The sequence below is a fragment of the Aricia agestis genome, chromosome 2, assembly GCF_905147365.1.
Source record: "Aricia agestis chromosome 2, ilAriAges1.1, whole genome shotgun sequence".
Taxonomy (NCBI): Eukaryota; Metazoa; Arthropoda; class Insecta; order Lepidoptera; family Lycaenidae; genus Aricia; species Aricia agestis.
The window spans coordinates 8,662,280-8,684,051 of NC_056407.1; the positions used below are offsets into that span (position 1 = coordinate 8,662,280).

At 36.8% G+C, this 21,772-nt stretch overlaps 3 protein-coding genes across 6 annotated transcripts in view; all 3 read right to left on the reverse strand.

The window, feature by feature from the left end:
- Window positions 1–1,013: 1,013 nt before the first annotated feature.
- Window positions 1,014–18,018, reverse strand: LOC121736547 (zinc finger BED domain-containing protein 5-like). The gene is made up of 2 exons (XM_042127827.1): window positions 17,998–18,018; window positions 1,014–3,106 (listed from the first exon to the last, which is right to left on the reverse strand). Exon 2 carries the CDS (start codon window positions 2,491–2,493, stop codon window positions 1,099–1,101), a length of 1,395 nt encoding a protein of 464 aa, XP_041983761.1. The 5' UTR covers window positions 2,494–3,106; window positions 17,998–18,018; the 3' UTR covers window positions 1,014–1,098.
- LOC121736526 lies at window positions 9,457–13,697 on the reverse strand. Its single transcript, XM_042127778.1, has 2 exons — window positions 9,901–13,697; window positions 9,457–9,825 (listed from the first exon to the last, which is right to left on the reverse strand). Exons 1-2 carry the CDS (start codon window positions 13,331–13,333, stop codon window positions 9,749–9,751), a joined length of 3,510 nt encoding a protein of 1,169 aa, XP_041983712.1. The 5' UTR covers window positions 13,334–13,697; the 3' UTR covers window positions 9,457–9,748.
- Window positions 18,019–18,661: 643 nt separating the features above from the next.
- Window positions 18,662–21,772, reverse strand: part of LOC121739633 (phosphoinositide 3-kinase adapter protein 1) — a 33,869-nt gene continuing 30,758 nt past the window's right edge. For 3 of the 4 annotated variants that reach the window (XM_042132141.1, XM_042132139.1, XM_042132140.1), the window contains exons 14-15: window positions 21,177–21,316; window positions 18,662–18,964 (exon numbers count right to left, since the gene is read on the reverse strand). In XM_042132141.1, the coding sequence (XP_041988075.1) occupies window positions 18,793–18,964; window positions 21,177–21,316 (312 nt within the window). In that variant the 3' untranslated portion in view covers window positions 18,662–18,792. The remainder of the gene's footprint in view (window positions 18,965–21,176; window positions 21,317–21,772) is intronic. The other variant, XM_042132142.1, reaches the window with a different exon arrangement.

A 21,772-nucleotide genomic window follows, 5' to 3' on the forward strand; every position in this document is an offset into this window, starting at 1 on the left:
TACAAAAATATTTTCAGTTTTAGAACGAGTAAGGAAGAATCGTTTACTTCTCATAAATAAGAAGTGCCAGGATGACGTAGGTTTAATCACGGGCTCTTATGCAGCTTTCCTATCATACGGTGGTATCGTTGTCAGATTGACGCATGTTCGCAATACGCAATGGCATTGTATTTACCTCGAACCACTCCATGCGCAATGCGCATCCTTGACGATAAAAGTCTCTTTATACTTTTGGCACAATTCTGTGAGATTTAAGGTATTGAGCTACATAATAATATGTCCTCATATGTTTGAAATAATATTTTTTTTTAATTTTGCGCAACGTTCGCTCCAAATCTAAGTGTCCAGGAGTGGGCGCATCATGCGCTAAGCCTTCAAAGATTCTGGAACCACACGTTGTGATGCCCCGGACACTCCATCCGGATCACATCGATATAGGACACCTCGTTCAATATAATAGCCCCGGTCGGTCCAGCGTACAGCTGCTGCAGGGTCGTATATTCTGTATCCCTTTATGTTTTCCGGATATGCAATGAAAATACATTTTTCTGGCTTCTTGTCCCATTTCTCTTGCGTTTCTCTTTAGCTACAGATACAATTGCAGTGCTACCGAAGATTCTGATGTGATTTATGTCAGGTTTGCAGCCAGACTATACTTCATATTATGGTATTCTATCTCCCAATGCTGCAGTCACGCTTCGAATCTGTAGTATGTAGATACACTGCAGTGTTGGTGGCCTCATCCCAAATTTCCTTTCCTAGGTTGACATCGAAGAGCCTTTCCTTTTGAATATCTTGCCTTTTCGACAATTGTGAGATAAAATCGCTCTCACAAACCATTTTCTTGTCGTGTATATGTTTTTTCATGTATTACACTAGTACTTATTAAGTAGTTGTCGAACTCTTTATCGCAGTACTCTAGCTCAGTGGTTCCCAATTATTTTTTGCTACGTACCACTTCAAAAAAGATCTCAAACCTGCGTACCCCTTATAACTAAAAAAATAAGTCAGTTTAAATAACATTTAATTTTTTCATTTCAAATTACAGTACAATAGTGAAAATCAATAAAACGTGATGTATTGGCGATGACGAAGACGCTAATGTGACAAATGTGCACGTTTTTCTTTGCACAGCTCTTGAAAATCTGGTTGTCCTTCAGTCAGCTTCAGTCTCAAATCGTCTTCAAGTTGAAGTCTGTGACGATGTTTAGTTTTTAAGTTCGTCATAGCCGAAAATCCACTTTCGCAAAGGTAGGTTGTGCAAAATGGCAGTAAATATTTTATTGCTGATTCGCTGATATGATAAATATCTTTTAAATTAGCCCAAAAGTCACCCAGTGATTGCTCTGCAAAACAACTCTTGAGTCTGCTGTTGCATGAGATGTCTATTAATTCCTCTTGATCAGAGATGGGTAGGTGGTCGACGGAATGGTTCGCGAAAGGATTGTTTACCCAGTTCCATTGTGGCGATATTTCTGGGAAGTAACTGCGTAAAGCCGCCGACAGATTTTGCAAGTGGCATTTTATGTCCGATTTTAAATCTTCATTTACTGTCGAAGAAGTTGTATCCAAAAAAAGTTTAAGATTCGGAAACTGGTCATATTTACACTTGTCAATCAAAGATGTCCAGAGGGATAGTTTTTTTATAGTGGACTCAACTTTCTCCTGCATAGTAAATATGGTTGTATCACGGCCTTGCAGTCCTAAATTCAAGTCATTTAATTTTGTGAAGATATCTGACAAGTAAGCCAATTTTTGCACCCACAAAGAGTCAGTCAGCATCTGTTTATACTCATCGTGTCCCTGCTCGACCAAAAATAATTCAATTTCATGTCTTAACTCAAATATTCTCGAAACAACTCTTCCTCTGGACAGCCAACGCACTTCAGTATGTAACAACAGGGTCTCGTGTTCACTGCCCAGCTCTTTGCAAATAGCTGCAAAAATTCTAGAGTTTGTGGCACGGGCCTTGATTAAATTAACAATTTTTACAGCATTTTTGAGCGTAATATCTAAGCTGGCTGGAATTTTTTTACAAGCTAGTGCCTCTCGATGAATTCCACAATGCGTCCATTTTGCTTCTGGGGCTATATCTTGTATCCGCTTTACAAGTCCTGAAAAACGACCAGTCATTGCTCTGGCACCATCAGTACATATCCCTACACATTTTGACCAATCCAATTGGTTTTCTTTTACAAAGCTGTCGACCATATGAAATATGTCCTCCCCGGTGGTGCGAATCGAAAGGGTACGACAAAACAGGAATTCTTCATTAAACTTTTTGGAATGAACATAACGAACGTACGTTAAAAGTTGAGCCAAGTTTGTTATGTCTGTGGATTCATCAAGTTGTACGGCAAAGTAATCGCTTTCTAAAATCCGTTTAATTTGATGGGTTTTCAGATTCTCTGACATGTTTGCAATACGACGAGAGACAGTGTTATTTGACATAGGAATAACATCAAGTTCTCGTGCCATTTTTTCTCCAAACATACATTTCACTATCTCTTTTGCTGCAGGCAATATAAGGTTCTCCCCAATAGTGTGAGGTTTCGCTTGCTTAGCTATTAAATAACTCACTCTAAAAGAGGCTTGCAGAGCGTTGTCATTCGTGTTTTGGGAGAGCGCCGCAATAGATTTTTGTCTTTGTTTGAGATCTTTCAATTTATGTTGAAAGAAGGATACAGAATGGTCTTTCAAATTAGCATGTTTAGTTTCTAAATGTCGACGTAGTAAAGACGGCTTGAGCGAATGATTTGACAGCGTTTCTGCACAAACGACACATTATGGCATCGGAGAATCAGGGTCTCCAGAGCTTGTAAAACCAAACTGAATATAACTATCATCATATTTCCTTTTTTTGTGAGACGATTCCTTGTTATCTAGTTTTCTTTTTTCTTGTGTCGGAGCACTGGTAGAGGCTGATACATCATTATCAGGTGGCTGTTCAGTATTGCCTGACACCTCGGCAGCCTTTTGGCGACTTATCAGCCACTTTTCCATCTGAAATACAACTGGACTTAATAAGCCGGCTTACATATTTTTAAATTACAAAGCTTACGAAACAGTAACCGTGAACAAGTGTTAAACTGAAGCAACTCATGTACTTTATACTATTATTATTTGAAGTTTTTAAATTATGAGAAAAACAAACTAAGTAAACATCAGTACAATACGTTCTATCGCAATTTATAATGAAAGTTTAAGTTTAAAAGTAGTTTTAAAATATTATTTTACCTTTTTCCAAAGTTTATTAGGATGAGGTAACGCGACGCTGTAACTTAATTTACAATCAAAACAAGACACTGTCACACGGCTCTCGACAAAAGCCGAACTGGCGGGACTCAAGAGCCGGGAAGCGGGAACGGGTGGCGGGGGCGGCCGAATGACGCAATATACGAGAGGCGCGGGCGGCGGGGTAAGGCGGATAGCGCACGGTCGGTCATAGTGCTCGGTGTTCCGTGCTTTTACGATGTCAATCGTAATAAAATAATATTTTGGAAATTGTTCTTGTTTTTACTGATAGCCGCACGTACCCCTTGATGCAACTTCACGTACCCCTGGGGGTACGCGTACCACTAATTGGGAAACACTGCTCTAGCTCATTGTCACTCCTTAATACTTTAATTGCATGTCTTCTTAGTTTGATTTTCCACTTGAGCTTTGAATTCCTTTTAACACTTCAATGCCACATTATTGTGTTTTAGAAAATAAACAAACACAGCCGTCGACAAACAACAAGAAGTATCTGGAACCACCTATACATTTTCCGTGGGTCTATCGGAATAGACTATAGATAGATCTAGTAGGTTACTAAGATTTTTTTATTTTGTGGGGTGCGCAAGGGGGAAAACGTTTCTGTGACTGCAGTACTTTCTGTGACAGGTTTTTCTGTGTCTAGAAATGGAACCACAATTGGATCAGGATCCACCACCAATTCCTTCTCCTCGACACATTCTGTAACCTCCACCTCAGCGTCACCTCCAAACTGCACACTGTAGCCGTCACACGTTGGGCCTAAAATTGCTGAGACGTTTTCCAGTGCATCATCTGGTGGAATGAACTCTGGTTTTCCACCACCAGTCTGTAAAATTTTACACAGAAATTTATAGGCAAATCATAAGAGTTGTAATTGATGTTTAGATATGAATGAATAAAGTGCAATGGAAATGGAATATTTGAATTAAATATACTAAGGACCTTAAGGTTATTCATCCTTATTTTAGTGCTTCTTTTATGGGCAGCTTTTTTCAAATTCTCCCATTTTGGCCTGAGCTGCTCTGGTTTTCTTTTCTGAGGCAAGCTACCAGGGAATTAAATGTGTTGGTTATTTTAAACTGCTTCCTTGAGCTGGTTGTTACTCGCATTGGTGACTTTACTCAAAAGCACAGGGTTGTCTTCAACTAAATCTACCAGTAGTTTTACTTCTTCTTTCGTCAGAGTTACGCTTTTTTGCTGAAAGTACAACAAACTGTTAGTGAAGTGAACAGAATTTTTATATGAAACTAGTTGTCCCGGTGAACTTCGTGTCACTTTAAAACCTTCCCTGGACTTCTACGAATATTGTAAGACTAAAATTAGCCGTTTTAGAGTTTTAGCGTAACTAACACAATTGAAATGAAATATATTTGTCATAATAATGGTAGAATATAATTTTTCTAAAAATGTTATTAAATCAGCTATGAGCTTGTGTTCGTATTCTTTGAGTTGGTAACTATAACGTCACATTAATAGGCTGGCGATTCGCTTTATGGTTTAAACTTGACAGCAGCATAAGAATGCTATGCCGTCTAGTTGGTGTGCTCGTTTTAATTGTTAACGGTGCAGAAATCGTGTCCGTATGCTGCTCCAGAGGATTTCTTTCATCACTAAATTCACCTGATGGAATCGTTTCGTCTGAACTTTCAATTCTCCAATTTCATTAATCATTAAAAGCAAATCACGTTGTTCTCTACTAGCAGCAGCTTCAAGTTGTGGTGTTCTGTATCGTACATGTTTTACAATTTTTTTGCCCTTGTTGATAAGAACATTTACCTCCTCTGTTTCTTAAATGCCGGCAACCGTTACCGACAAAGGTGTTTTTTTGCTTCTAGCAAATTGGAAACCCTTTTCATGTTGCTACCTGCGTCTATCACAAACACAACATATTTTGATTCTTCAATTAGAAATTCTTGTAAAATTTCTTGAATTTCATCTTTTATTGTTTCACCTGTATGTTTTCCAGTTACTTGTTTGGTAGCCAATGTAATTTTTTTATTCCATTTCTTCAGTAATAAAGTGATATGTACTATCAGAGAAGTTGATTCCTATGCAAATCGGGGACCTAAGTAGTTTGGTTGCGTTACGTCAAACTCAATTGACAGATCACAATTAACATTGAATTGACATATTCGACCAAATAACGTTGGTCTGTCAATTGCATAGGAATCAACTTCCTCGATGGTACAAGTTATAAAATTCCGTCGTCTGTATCGGTATTTCCAAAGATCGGCAGTTAAAGCCCCAAACCCAAACTTCTGCTTATGAATAATGGTTTTTACGTAGGCCACCATGCTTTCGTAAACGTCTTCAAGCCCTCCCCGCGCTATATTTTGCCGAGACGGCAAGTCAGCATCAGAAATAACTATATTGTATTTCTTAAAAAACTCCTTCATGGCTTTATCATCTACGCTGTCAAATGGTATAAGGGACCTTGCAAACCATAATGCAAGATCGCGAGCAAGCAGCAGCGACTTGTCCTTTCTATTATGCTGTCGTCAGTTTGTTTACCTGGTACGGAGGTACCTTTGTACGGAGAAAAATGTCTCGATATGCGCAACCTTTGACTTCTGTTGAGTATCTTTCAATCTATGATTATCTTTCAAATGGCGGTGTAAATTGCTAGTTGCAATGTTCTTAATTGCATACAAAACAAGCTGTAAAAGCGCCGCTCACTTCATCGTGTTCTTCAGTTGACTCCATGTCGAACAATTTAGTTTTGATGGGATCAGCCTTTATCAGAGCGAGCGAAGCGAGGCCTAGTTTATCCCACAACCTGACCACTTTTGTGGTACACTTTACGGAAAAACTATCACGCCTATTCATTTGTGCTTTAGCATAGTAATTTTTATTTTAATATGTAGATGTGATATCAAGGTTAGGTTACTATTAAAATATATTGAAAAAAACTGCCTTAAAGATTATACGCAGAAAAACGACGCGAGCCCTCACAAAGCTCGGCTTTTAGCTAGATAACTAGCTAAAAGCCGAGCTTTTACCTAAATGCCCATTAGCCACGATCATCGATGAAAACCGTTCTGGCAATTCTGCAAATAACAATGTACCTACCTGTCCACTGGTCATTTATTTCGAAAGCCTTAATTTTTGAGCTGTATCGATAATAATTTGTGCCACGTAGGACGTCATTGAATTGCAGCTTTCCGGTCTTATCGAAATATGATTTCGTAATAGACTTATTCTTATGAAAAATAACTGTTGTAGTTTTTCCCAGAGTTCTTTTGACTCTTTTGATTGTCATTTTTAATTTTGCCCGGGTTCTCTCGTCTTCTGCAGCTCCTAACGTCTTTAGGGAATAGGGGAGACCAGGACTGGATGAGCAAATTTTAGCTTAAAGCTATCTATTCTAATTTCCTTAGAGGCTTACGGCCGTTCCCAATATTTGATCTATCTCTGGTTTTGCCCTACTAGAGAGATAGGAATAGCTCACATTAGACTAGAGACATATATTTTATGTCAATTGTGAGCTATTTCTATCTCTAGTAGGGCAAAACCAGAGATAGATCAAATATTCGGAATGGCCGTTAGAGTATATTAATTTAAAACGAGTTCAGTTAATAGATATACTGTTAAGCTTTAGAAAAAAGTGGCAACAATCACTTTAATCATTATGTTATGCTTTTTCGTCTTCTTGGTCAGCGTCTTACTAGATTGTTGTTTTGCCTTAAGTTGCATAAGTTTTTATTTTTTTGGTGTGTCTGTGTAAATAGTGCTCTTTCTTTTTCGGATATTTCTTTTATTTTCTAAACGTGGTCCAGCTTTCGGAAAGGGTTTAATTTCTTCAGGTGAAGTAAACGATCTGTTTGGCATATCCAAATTTCTTTCTTCAGTTACTGGACTTTTCTCAGGCGTTTTGAATCCGTGATCTGAATTGGTTATTAAAAGGGCATCAGAAGTAGAAGGCACCTCGAAAAACGCATTTGAAGTCGATGGTGTTACAGTCCTAAGAGAAATAGCATCATCTTGGATAGGAAAAAATAAAGTACATGGATAAGTTTGGTTGCTTAGGGCATCCGGCATGTGATGGTGAAGCACTTTCAGTTACCGATGCTGAAGTTAGGGCAGGAAACACATCCGGTGCTGGCCTGTCAGTCACATATGACCCGTTAAACTCTGATTCAGGAAATATATTTCCATTGAGTGGTGATATCCCAGTCATACGGAATCCAGATTGAATATTATCTGTTGTAGCTGCTAATGGCAATGACGTTTTTACGAGCTCGGGTATGTCATAAATTATTGTTATAATCTTTCCCGGATGACTTACTAACCAATTATCGCTTGCTTGATTGTAATACTTCTTTAGTGGCCCATAAACTGTTCTATCTAGACTCTAGAGGCTGCTTATGGCTGCAGTGGGGAGGAAATGATGAAATTGTAACCCTATTTTCTTTGAAATAATCAAGCACTTCTATAGACAAATGCCAGTCATGGTTATCGAGGAGTAATAAAGCCGGGGTTTCTTTACTAGGTTTGGCGTATTTTACGAAGTGTCTGGCAAACTTTCGAAAATTGTCTTCTTTCATCCACCCAGAAGGATTAGCATCGCCATCTGAGCCCACTGGTCCACCTCTGATGAAGTGTTCTTTATAGTGAACTCGTGGAAAAACAAGAATGGAGTAACCATGTCACCAAGAGCTGAGATAGCAACCGCGACCGTCACCAGCGTACCTCGTTCAGCGGAAGTCATTTTCCCACGTTCTTCCTCGACGAGCTATCACTTTGTTAGGTAAAGGTACCGTTGTCAGTCACTATATATATCACAACTGACTTTATTTTTTTATTAGATTACTGATTTTATGAATGATAGTACACCGTGGGAATAAGGTCGCCCCCTGCAGAGCTGTTTCTGTATATTATTTTATTGTAATATTGTACACTGGTTGTATTTAGTTTTTTATTTTTTATTTAGTCATAATGACATTGTAATTTTCCATCTTTTTGGTAAAAGATGACCCCGTGCGAGTTTCTTACGCCGTTTCTTCTCGCCGGGTTAGTTCCCGAACCGGTGGTAGGCCCCAGTAGCAACAACGTTCGGAAAATGTTTGAAGAAAACTTCTTCTTCTTCTTTTGGCGTAAGCCTCCCCATTTAGGAGTCGCCAGCGTCAGAGTATTCTGAATAAAAATTTTTGACTTTGACTTTTGACTTTGACAAGGACTCAGATTTTGGCGACGATAAACGGTTTTCAAGTTGTCAAAGAAAGAAAGATGGCTCGAGATAAACAAGTAGCTTGATGAGTTCTTATAGAAATTGTAGGATGACGTTTAAGAAAATGTCCCAAGTCCCAATCAATCTTCACCAGCAACCAATTTTTTATCCCATGAGTCAGGTACGGATTTGTTTTTTTTTTTATTCATACGCAAACTTTCGGGTTTCATAAGGGATTAGTCCGTAATAAATGTAGTACATTTACCAAGTACTTGGCTGCCATTGCAATGGCAATGAGTCGATGAAGTTGGTATCTAACAATTTGAAAATGTTATTTTTTTGCTTTGTGACGGTTTGGTTATGATTTATGAACGTGCTATATTTAAAAATGTTTTAAAACGCACATTTGTTTTGGTACGTGGACGTTAAATTATTCATAAATATTTTTGAATTCGTAAATTATTATACAACGCTAGACAACTTATAATTATGAAGCTTTATAAAAGTGTTAGACGCGCAATCTGCAATGTATCTTTTAGTACGAGAGCCCACGACCAAAATTTTTGTCTCATAGCAATACGGCCAAAACTGCATCAAATCGATAGATACGATTATCCTGAACTCGAAAATACCAATATCAGACATTTTCCGCGTAGCGTTTGATCTGACCGAATTTTCAAAATTGTCAAAGAATTTTACCGAACTGCATCATAGCAATATGTCTGATTTGCAGACTGTAGTTGAATGATAGTTCTGAGATACCGAAAACATATTTTTCAGACGTTAGTGGTGTAGCGCAAACCCGTAAAATCACTTAAAAAAATTAAAAATGAGACAAAAAAAATGTCTCATAGCAATACGTCTGAAAATCTTTTTTATTAGTAAATTTTGGTTATTTGATGCGAACAAAAAAATTTTCAGACGGAAATGTGAACGCATTAAATTTTGAGACCGTTTTGAAAATGTTAACAAATTTTACCGATCGGTATCATAGCAATATGTCTGAAAATTGTTGGACATGATAAAATAAGTTGTCCACATGTGCAAAAAATTTATATCAGACAAATTAAGTGTAGCACCTTCTCTATCAGACAACTTTTCGATACTCAGATATCATTTAAAAATCGTATTGAGGCATCTTGAATTTTCTGTTACAAACCAATGAATACGTTGCGACCCTGAATTTATTAGATGATAATTAACAAAGAATTTACCCGAAACCTTAACATTGAAGTTGAAGGACTGAAATAAATCGCACAAAAGGAAACTGGGATGAAGTTGAAAAAAAAACGGTTTATTGAAAGTTACAAAATATTCTTGTATTCAATCGCTGTCGGATTCGGAATCGTCGTCTTCGAAATCACTCTCGACGTCGCTCGGGAGATCTTCAACGTCCTCTTCTGTAAAATAAACATCGTTAGTGAAAATCACGAACTTATTTATGAAATTAACAGCAAAAGCCATGTAAACTGTACCTGTTGTGGATGATGGTTTGTCGTCCAAAATAACGTCGCTCAACTCAGGTAGTTGGTTGCCAGAGAACCACGAAAACTGAAATCGTCCCTCGTCTTCATACCATCCGCAATCTGCAGGGTTCAGTTCGGTTGGCGTTTTGGTATGAGCGTTGCTCCAGACTTGTGCAATATATTTTGTTCGTAATAAATGTTTCTCCAATTCCGTTTTGCATGGTGGCAGATTGCAGGCGTCGTAATTGGATAACTGGAGATTCAGAGTTGTCGAAGCCTCGTCGTTTTTAATTTTATATGTCTTCGAAAAAATGTTGAGTCGAGCTAAATCGACGTTATTAATTTTTTTTTCGTTGTACAATCTGCACGTGAATTCTTCCAAAACGGGGAATATCTTGTCACTATCAGAAGTATAGCTGCCCAAATCACCGAAAGCTTCTTGATAGCGTTTCGAATTTTTCAGCATCGTCAATGGTCTTTTTTTACCCTTGTGATATAACGCGGGATTATAATCGCAGCCGGTCATTGCATGGAAAGCAGGTAAAGATTTTGCCAGAGTGGATCCCAATGTCTCGTATAAACGTGAAACATCAATGTAACGCCGGGAATTGCCAACACCAACATCCATAGAAATTTGGACGTCACTTTCTACAAATTCCATATTTCCGAGCATTATTATTAATATATCGGTGTCTGAACATCGAATCGTTACTTTACCCCGTTGTTTCATTTGGCAGACATGGTAAACGATCTTCGTATCTGCCTCTTCGTGTTCTTGGCAAGTTAAATCTTCGTTGATTGTTTGGATAACAAAACCATCTTTCACCGAATATTCATAACACATGTCGTGATTGATGTTGATGATTTTGTTTGCGATTATGTGCGCCATGTCTTGTTCTGACCAATTGTTGATAATAAATTTGACCAGAGCATCTTTGAATTTGATGTTTTTCAATTCTTTAGCGAAATCGGAAGGTCGAACTTGTTGCGGTCCTGAGATTCGAAAATCGGTCGATTTTACGTTTTTTCGCAATCCATGCTCCGTGTCCTTGATCGACGGGCAGAAATACCTGTCGAATATCAGATCGATCCTCTCAACATTATGTTTGCACAAAATGTGCAAAATTTTTTTCGAGATATCTCCAAATGTTCGTGGTATGTCTTTTAAGGTGTGCAGTAAAAAGAACCCATCGATAATCAAAACATCTGTAGACTCTGGCTCCGTGCTCTCGATTTTTTTTTCAAGGTCTCGCATCAATGCTGATTTGTCGGTTTTATTTATTGTACCGTCCATGTGACAAAGTGATAGCGGCATTGGGGTTATCGGGTAACACAACACTTTTTCGATACTTATTTTTTTTTCTAAGGACAAAGCTAAAAGCCGCCCAAATAAGTCTCTTTGTAGCCTCAATTCTTGAACCTTGCCACCGAGTACAACTTTTTTCTTTTTCTTTACCGTGCTGAATGTGAAGACTGGATTCTTTTTTATTGGTTCGTTAAAACGTGCATGTCTCTCTTCTACCTCGGTTATGAAATTATTGCGCAAAGTTTCTCCTCGAGATTCGACGTTGAGCAGAAAGTCAGTGATATTTTGTGCAGCAGCTTCTCCAGTTGTGATGTTGTACAACTTATCAGCGTCTAACGAATTGTCGAAAGGATTCATGTATTGTTGTAAAGTCCTTGTGAATTTCTCAACTTGTTGGTGACTCTTTCGAATGCGAGAACTCTTCAGTTCCGAGGTGATATCCTGATTCTTGGCGAGTCCAGCGGTTTTCAGCACATGTGATATTATTCGAGCTCGAGCACTGTGATTTATTGCCCAACGTTGCCTTGCAGCCACCGAATTTGTCATGTGAATTATTCCGATTAGCTTCCGAGCTGCTTCGCCGTTAATCGTTTGTTCCAAAGTCAGGTCAACAGGTATTCTGGAAAAAGATTTCTCCGTTCTTCGTACTCCGAATGATCCTTGTTCTAATGAGAAACGCAGTCCTGGATGGGTTTCATCGATCCTGCACAGCTTGCTGACATAATATACCAGCCAACGAGAATAATTTTGGTGATTGAACGCGAAGAAAAAGTTTGTGATTTTTGCAAGAATGTAAACATACATTTTCAGATCTCCGGTTCTGATACTCTTGTTCAGCATGTCATAATAGGACACTAATCGGATGTAAACGGTGTAAAACTGAGCAGTTAGTCCATGCTTTCCTCGCAATGTTTGTTCGGTAAAGTTGTCATACTTCTCGAGCAATTCGAGAGTTGCTTCGTGTTCTATTGTAGGCGTCGTTAAACGTTGCTTTTGTAATTGAAACAAATAATCTTCAATTGATTTCTCGATGACAATTTTTTCACGGTCGACGAAGGTATTGAAATGCAGTTTTTGAAACGCGAGCGATACAAGGGGATGTAGTCTTTTGCATCGATTGAAATTTGTACCTGAAATGAAACCCTTCAATGAACCATTCGCCAAAATTTCACTGTCCACCAGAATATGGGTAATACCGCAATCCTCAATGAAAGAGCCGATAACTTTGAAGTATGACATCATTATATGAAATCCGCCGAGATGTATGAAAACGTTGTCGAATTTCGGCGCTTCCTGGAACTGAATTCCGAATGCAATTCTTGCAATAGCTAAATCGTACGTTACTTGCATGTATTTCGAACTGCATTCTTCAGCTATTTGTTGAGCCATTTTCAAAGTGAGGTGTACTACGGAATTATTTGTAGGAGATGCATTGATAGGCGTCAAATACGATACTTTCTGCAAAGCAGAGGTGTCTTCAGTTATGAGGCTATTAAACCCAGTCCACATAGGGGTATCGGGAATGTCCAGTGTGTGTGAAAAAAGCCAAGCAAGATCAAGGTTCCTCCACGTCTGAAAAACTTCAGGTTTGATTGAGATTTGACCGATACTGGGAGTTGAGAAGTAGGAATCGATTTTTGGTTTTTTCGTGTAAGGCACGATATCGTTAACGATAGCGTCGAAACATCTTCTTCTTTTTCGACGTCGCGGCGTTTCATCTGTAGAAGCGGCTGCAGTATCATCACTTTGTACAGAAGCGTCGGTTGGAGCGGTAAAATTTGCGTCACTAGGTATATTTTGGTAAATTATCCCGACAGTGTCGTGGAGAGTGTCTTTACCAGTGAGAGTATCGACGAACCGATCGAAGTTATCGAACGCGACTCCAGTACACAAATTATCGGCGAGAATTATGTCTTCGGGACATAATTTGTTCTGTTGCGTTGATGTGAATGTCAGCTCAGTCTCTAGCTCTTCGATGACATTGTAGCTACAGCAGTGACCGTATTTGTTGACAAGGTCGACAATTTTCCTGCTGCTCGAGAGACTCTTTAACGCCATTCCCAGAGTGACATGTTTCGAGGTTTTAATATTGCCGTTCGTAGCTGCATAAATAATGTCCTGACCGAGGGAAAACATTTTTAAGTCGCGCGAGAATTTCTTTAATTCATGACGAGATTGACTTACGCCTTTACTATCACCGCAAATGATACACTGCAAGAGATACGATAGCAACGGTGGCACAGAATCGCATTCAGCTCGAATGAGATCTTGCACCGTTATATCCTCCGGTAATTTTGTCTTGTCCGCGTTAATTATCTCTCGTCTGATTATCTGCCCGATGTTGTATATCGCTTGTCTCGTTTCGATGTTTTTGAAAAATTCTTGATTGCTGACGATGTGACCAGCGTATGGAGCGATATACTTTTTGTTGTCCGAGAAAATGATTTTTATTTCACTGTTGAACGTTACCAATAACTTCTTTTCCAAATGACGCGACGAAAAAAAATCCGGTTTTTCGACGTTGGAGACGTTGTCAAACTGTTCGTGTAGGAACTCGATGTACTTTTCTGAGATGAAATTATAAAAGAGACATTCATTGTTCTCAACAACGCGTTCGCGAATAAGTATGCAAATTTTGTCGTACGCGTCAGTATGACATTGTCGTTTTTTGTGCCAAGTTTTTTCGTTTTTTTTCTCGAGATCATTCTTACAGTGCCATTCAAACTTTGTTTTGCAATGTTTGTGATAGAAGCAGTTGTCATCTTTGAGAGTTTCGATTTTACGCAGCATCTCGATGTTGTTGTACTCTGTGGACACGGCCTTAATAAATTCGATGAAAGTGTTGGTCGCTTTTATCAAACATACCGCGCGTCTTTTCACGTATATCCTGTTTTTTCCGCAAATAATACAGCTGTGTGTATTTTCATCGGCAGTCGAATCATCAATTGCCGTATTGTCAGCAACATCAGTTACCGCATTGTCATCAGGTACCGTACTGTCGTCCGCTACCGTACTGTCGTCCGCTAACGCACTGTCGTCCGCTGTCGTACTCTCGTCCGCTCCTCGATCACCTTCAGGTTCTTCACTGTAATGTGACAAATTCGAAATTGGGATGTTTAATTTAATTATCGGATTTCGTTCTTACAATTATATTTTAATTCCCATTTATTTAGACACGCAAGGAAAAAAAATTCTATAAAGAACAAGAAGAAATTATATACAAAAGTCCAGAAGTACAGAAAAATTTAGAAAATAAATATTGAGTGTACGTATACAATTTTTTGAATATCCATTCTGATAATTGGTTCGTTCGTTTGAATTTGTGAGCATTTGGATAAACAAAATTTAAGAAGGGGGAGGGGATAAGGGTAATGCACTATAAAAGAAGCATATTTTCAATACTTTTTGTTGACGACACAGTTCATATATATTTTTTTGAATGATTAGTATAAAATAAAAGGACATTTAAAGACTATTGTGTGAAATTTTCATTAACAATTGTGCAGAAATGATTCAATGACAGCCAATCTCTCAGACGCCGCAAAAAAAGTTACATTGCGGTGAACTGTGTCACTCATTACTGGATGATCTGGGAAAAAAAATTCTAAAAGTTTGTATTAGTCAATAAGTTTATTGAGATAACGCTGTCAAGTTTTTATTTTTTTTGAATTATTTAAACTTTTAGTCACAATTGTTAGTCTATTTTTATTCGCAGTTCAGTTCAAATTTTTTATTTCGAAAATTGGAACCTTCATTATTGTAAAATGAATTAAAATAATAAAAAATAATTTTAAAAAATCGACAGCATTACCTCGAGAAACTTATAAAGTAATAGAATCTTCTTGCAATTTTTTTTCGGATGATCCGGTGATAGTTATGCTGTACACCGCAATTTCTTTGAGGTGTCTGCAAAGATGTACAGTAAGTGGCTCATTTTCTGGATATTTCTTCATAAAAATATTATAAAATGTGATTAAAATGTCCTTTTACTACATACTTTTTACATAAATAAATATATATTAAACTGTGTCGTCAAAAAAATATCGTAAACATGCTTCTTTTCATAACGACATAGCCTTTACCCCCCCCCCCCCCCAGTTGTTATTACTACCAGAGAAAATGAGAATTGATAAAGTACTGTTACAGAATAGAAGCGGGAGACTTTTTCGAGTATACGGAATATTAAATATGCCCCAAAATAAATATTATCGTGAAAATAAAATCAACTTAATTTAAAATAACAAATAAGATGCAATTTCTTGGCGATTGTTGGCTTGTGTACGATGCGGGCACACAAATGTGCGAGGCTCACCGATACAGCGACCACGTGGTGTACGACGCACTTTATACCAACGCTCTTCAAAGATATATTGCATATATATTTCATTCTTACCTCGCTCTGGATGTCGATGCACTGTCATCAAAAACATTACTGACGACATTGTCGTGAGAAATATTTGAATCTTTCGGAATCCTCACAGCCGTGAAATTTTTGTAGCACGCCGAATGGTATCCTATGTCCGTGTCGATACCACGTGGCAACTCGATTTCCGAGTAAATCGATTTCCTGCTTACTCTCTGTTTTTTACTCCTATATTCGGAAACTTCTTTGCACTTTTTCAGCGTCTCTTCGGTAAATTTTTTCACTTTCTCAATCGTTGTTTCTTTACAAAATACACAACCGCACAACGTATGACAACTAAGTGAGCGTCGTTCCAACGTTCAGAGCAGCTGGCGAGTGAGCTGTATAATAGTAAGAAAGGGGCAGGAGCGTAACAAGCGCTGAGGCTGTTGAAATTAAATACTGATTGATTTGATAGTTTTGGTTTTATTTAAAGCACACTTGAGTAACTTTTACAAAAAAAATAAGTAATGACATCTGTCATCTGTCAAAGTACATATAATAGACAAGGGAGATTCTTGAATATCTATGAAGGCTGTAAATTTAAAAAAACATTTAACAGAGGCGTCGGCCAGGCGACTTCGAAACGTTATTTTCGTTTTTGGGAGTATATGCTACACTTAAAGTGTCTGAAAACAGGTTATTGGTAATCATGGCAACAATACGAAAAGTTGAAAAAAAAAATTATCCGTATTGCTATGATACAGGTCGGCTAAATTTGTTGACATTTTCAAAAATGCGCTCAGGCTATATGCTACGCGCAAAATGTCTGAAAACAAACTTTTTCGTAATACAATTATAAAATCTATGTACATTTTCACTATCAGACGTATTGCTATAATACCGACTGTCTTTTTTTTTTGACACAGCAGAAATTGCCTCCCACGCAGTTGCTACACTTTCGACCGTTACTACACACCTAGTCGGGTTCAGAATCATACAATCTAACGATTTTATAGGGTTTTTGCCGTATTGCTATGAGACATGGTTTTGGTCGTGGGCTCTCGTACTATTTGTAATGGTGGCTCCATATTTTTTTCGAGATACATGTACATATATGTAAAAAACCTTACACCATAGATGAATATGCTCTAAACCAACGGCATTAAGGCCATATTAACATCGAGTATCGTGAGATTTTTGCCATGGTAATATGCAAATGTGGAGCCACCAAATGCCATGGTTAAGAAACCATGGCAACCATTGTGCAATAATATTTGAATTAAGACGAGTAAATTGTATCGATAGCAAGCCAAATACGAATATTTTACTAAATTTATATTTGTATGTAAGGTTTTATAAATCATAAATCATTTGCATGTCATTAAAACGACAAAACTGCATATTGTACTATCTAATTACAGCTGTTAACACCTTTTAACGGTTAAACTTGTGTTATGCAAATAAATATATATTGATTTAAAATAAATCTAGTGGCAATAAATAAGCAACATTCACGAGCTTATAATGATTCATTTAAATATGAACATAATATAAAATTATTATTTTAATGGGGGAGATGCAAAGAATTATGTATTTTTATTCTATCTCCCTCACTTATGCTCTTTTTTCGACTTTGCATTGCATATTTTTTTTTGCTAATCTGTAATCCTATATTAGCATTTAGTCTATAATATAATAAGTTGCATTAATAAATGGGCATTTATATCAATACTCGTGTAGGCTACTTAAGTATTACGTTAGTTACCGTAGTTAATATGACTGAAAGTCATCGAAATTTAAGTAGTAATTTTATAGAATTTACATACATTTTTAGGACTTCGCAAAATTTTATGGGAAAATGATTCACCAATTTTTTAAAATGTTATCATTAAATTTACAAAATATTATGAAATCTGCATTTCTATATTCTGTTTTATTTGGCATATTTTTTAATATTTTCTACGAGGGTGTACGTACAATAATTATTGTGTTTTAACTTTTAAGCAATTATCCTATAATATTATTTTATTTACTTTTTAATGCGTTTTTGGAGTTCGTTTTAGAGCTTACCTAAGATCTTGGTTTATTTCAATGTTAACCTTAGCACAAACGTTTACATTTTATCATATTTTTACTAGTAAATAAAAATTAGGCGACTTTGTAAACAATAAAATAGGAATTTGTGAATTATAGCTAATGAAATAAAATATAAAACTTTTTGTTATGGCAAAAGTTTTTAATCTGCTTAATATCAACAATATCAATATTATTGTTCTAGTCATCAAATTTTGTAATTTTTCTTTTTGTCTGATTGAAGATTATAAGAGAAATTTAAAAGTTCAATACATACCTAATAAAATTATTTACTTACAAAAACTTTGCTTTTATTTACGGAACCTCTTTGCTTTAAAAATAAACGATCAAGTTTAATGAAAAAACAAAAACAAAATAAAACTTATATTTTTATTATAATTATCATAAATGCAGTTTTGAGAAAATTAATACAAAAGTAATAAGTCTTAGTTGCATTTAACAACTCAAAAGTACCTTAAATTATCAAATATCTAAATAGCAGACTAAACTAATACAGTAAAATATGTTAAATAATAAATAGAATGCTTTTTAATTGTAATTAAATATTTACAAGGTTACATACTTATTTACAGAGAGCATGCAATTTTAATCAGTCTTAATTTGTATAAATCTGCTATTTGCTAATATAAAAATAGCCAAATATGCTAAGGTCACGTTATGGGTAGAATTTTTAATGCTGTCCGCTGTCGTCTCTTTCATTTGAGATCGGATAAATAAATATTGTGTTATTTTTTTACGACCGCACTATAGTATCAGTTGAAACAAACATCCTAGAGCAATTTTGAATTTATGAGGACATCTTTAGAACTCAATTAGGTAGGTAAGTTATAGTTTCTCTAGTGATTATCTTAACTTTGTAATTTATTACATGTAATTTATTACAATGTTAAGATACAAGTATGTGAAGTGTAATCAAATTTTACAAAACACACAGTATTTGCTGCAATTTCCAAAAAAGTTTCGGGAGCTTTACATCTGTACTAATTATTATTATTATTAGTTATTACTATCTATAGATGATGTAATTTTTTATTAAATATTATTATCTATGGATGATGTAAAACCAATTTGCAAATGATTTTCGTCGATTCAACAACATACTGTATTTATCCATTATTTTGAAAAAAAATATTGTTTAATTTTCGTAAAAAATGCTTTACATGTGTGCAGCGGAGATGTTCATGTACATGTGTGCGCCGTCGCGGTCGTCGAAGCGCGATTTGTCGCGCGACGAGAAGTTTAGTCGCAGGTGCGTCGAGCTGTCCTCGTCCAGTCTCTCCCGCGACAGGGACGCCTCGCGCTCAACTATCGTCGCCATGTGCTGACTCCTAAGAAACAAGTAATATATTATTATTTGGACGCTGTTAAACATTTGTGTATCATCCCACATAAAAATACGTATACTCAAAATGTGTTTGCTGATGATCTAAAGAACATTGATGAATGCAATCAATATTCTTTAGATAATTTAGATTTTAGAACAAAACTGCATTCCATAACTCAACAAAAATTTTTTTTGAGGGTAGATACACAAATGCTTAGGTTAGCTACTTCCCTATTAGGGAAGATGCGATATTTTTATTTTTGTGTTTATTTTAAAGAACTCCATGTAGAATAGACCACAAATATATTTAAAAATTTAAACACTGGAATTTACTGCAAAAAATGGGGTTTAAAATTGTCAATTTAAATTTTGGCGCCAAAACGGATCTATAGTCTGTATGACGTCACTACTGTTTGACATTATTGACAATGGCCCCACCTGATCGTACCTCTCAAAAAGATGGTATGCCCCGCGTTCCATTTAGCGTTAAAAATTACTAAAACTAGCAATATTTTCATAAATATTATATTGTGTGGATAACAAATCAAGTTTACAATGTTTTTGGGGATCTAAGCTATTGATTGTACCCTTTTGGGCAGACTGATAGAAATATAGCTATAATAAGCGTGCTACCCTAGTAATTTAGGATTGTTTGGGTGGCAAAAATCTTCACTTTTAGCTTTACGAGGGCTGCTATTTATGTATCCGGAATTAAAAAAAGAAACAAACATATATCATTTAATATGGTTTTATTGCTTTTCAAAATATTCGCCGCGATGATCGACACACTTTTGCATACGCTGGAACCAATTTTCATAGCACTTTTTCCATTCTGATTGAGGTATCTCCAAAACGTGCATTTTGAACGCATCAACAGCCTCTTCGCGGCTCGAAAAACGTTGACCACGTAATTTGTTCTTCGCGTATGGAAATAAAAAGAAATCGTTAGGTGCCAAATGCTGCAGGGCGCCAAGGTGCCAGGGCTGTACGGCGGATGACCAGTCAATTCGATCTTTTGACCCTCCAAAAACTGAGTTGTTTCAGCTGAGGTGTGACAGCTAGCATTGTCGTGATGTAATATGATTCTGCGTTGTCGGTTGTCCTTTCTTATTTCTTCAAAGACTTCTGGTAAACAAATGGTCGTATACCATTCAGAATTAACCGTTTTACGATTCTCTAATGGCACTGTAGCCACATGTCCATTAATTCCAAAAAAACAGGCGACCATTTGCTTCAAAGTACTTTTTGCACGAGTAACTTTTGTTGGTTTCGGCTCATCTTGGAACACCCACACCGTTGACTGTTGTTTAGTTTCGGGGTCATATGCATAGATCCAAGATTCATCACCTGTGTAGATATTATAAACGGCTTTTGACGTACCACGGTTGTATTTTTTTATAATTTTTTTGCTCCAATCGACACGAGCCCGTTTTTGATCGATTGTCAAGTTGTGCGGAATCCAACGCGAACATATTTTTTTTACAGCCAAATGTTCGTGTAATATCTTATGTATGCTCGTCATACTTATGCCTAAGGACGCCTCTATCTCGCGATATGTAACATGACGATCACGCATTATTAGTTCCCGCACAGCATCTATATTTTGTGGGACAACAGCTGTTTTTGGGCGACCTTCTTTATTTTCATCCGTGAGCATAGACCGCCCACGATTAAACTCACTGTACCAGTGATAAACAGTGGTTTTTGATGGTGCTTCATCTCCAAAAGTTGCGGTGAGTTGAATAAAGCACTGTTGTTGATTTAGCCCACGCCGAAAATCGTAGTAAATCATTGCACGAAAATGTTCACGCGTTAAATCCATGGCAAATGAAGACACGCAATTTTCAAAATGACCCCACAATGGAAAAATAATTGACAGTCACATGAAACAAAATGTATTCTTCAACCAAAGAGTTCTATTTTCAAATGTTGTAATTACTTTTTAAATATTGTTCTTGTAAGTGGCCAGTTCCGGATACATAAATAGCAGCCCTCGTAAGGGTATTTTAATTAGTGTTTTCATATTTTCTGGAACCATTTATGTTACATAAACTCCGTTTCAATTTATTTAATGCTTAATTTAAAAAAATGTTGAAATCTACCAAACGTATGCCTTTATTGCGAGATTAATACGAGACATTTTAAATGGTAGCACTATAGCCAAAGTTGGTTTAGGTATATTAGGTAAATGCCTTGGGTCAGTTCCCATGCCTCACCTCGTCTCCTGTTTGGGATGTCCGAAGGTGGTGAATTGTGGACATCCGTTGAGCGGGCGCGGCGGGGGCGGTATCAAGTAGTCGTCAAGGCGGTTCTCACCCTCACACGCCGAGTTCATCGTTAGGGTACTCGAAGATATCTGAAAATATGTATTTGCTTTCAACATGGCCAAAAAAACTAAATTAAGGAACCATCGCTACAGACTTGCTAGGCTGTTATGGCACGTACAAAATATAAGATCCAGGGCTTCGATCACTAATATACAAGATACACAGTCCGCGGCAAAAAACGACCTCACTAAAAGAGCACCAAATGCAACATTCTGGTGGACTTTCGATTTAGTAGTGCTCGAACGCTCCGCTGGGAAACATGCCCCCGTGCTCATTCAACAATTGTAAAAATCATACGTTTAAAACGCAAAAACAGGATGGAATTTCATATTTCCGGTAAGTATTAATTTTATCCTAATATATTTCATACAAATTATATCGTAAATATGGGTATTTTGTTAAGAAATCAACAAAAAACAGTTTTAAAATTAAGTTGTAAATAAATCAACACGAGGTATAAACCATCTCAATTGCGAATACTCATA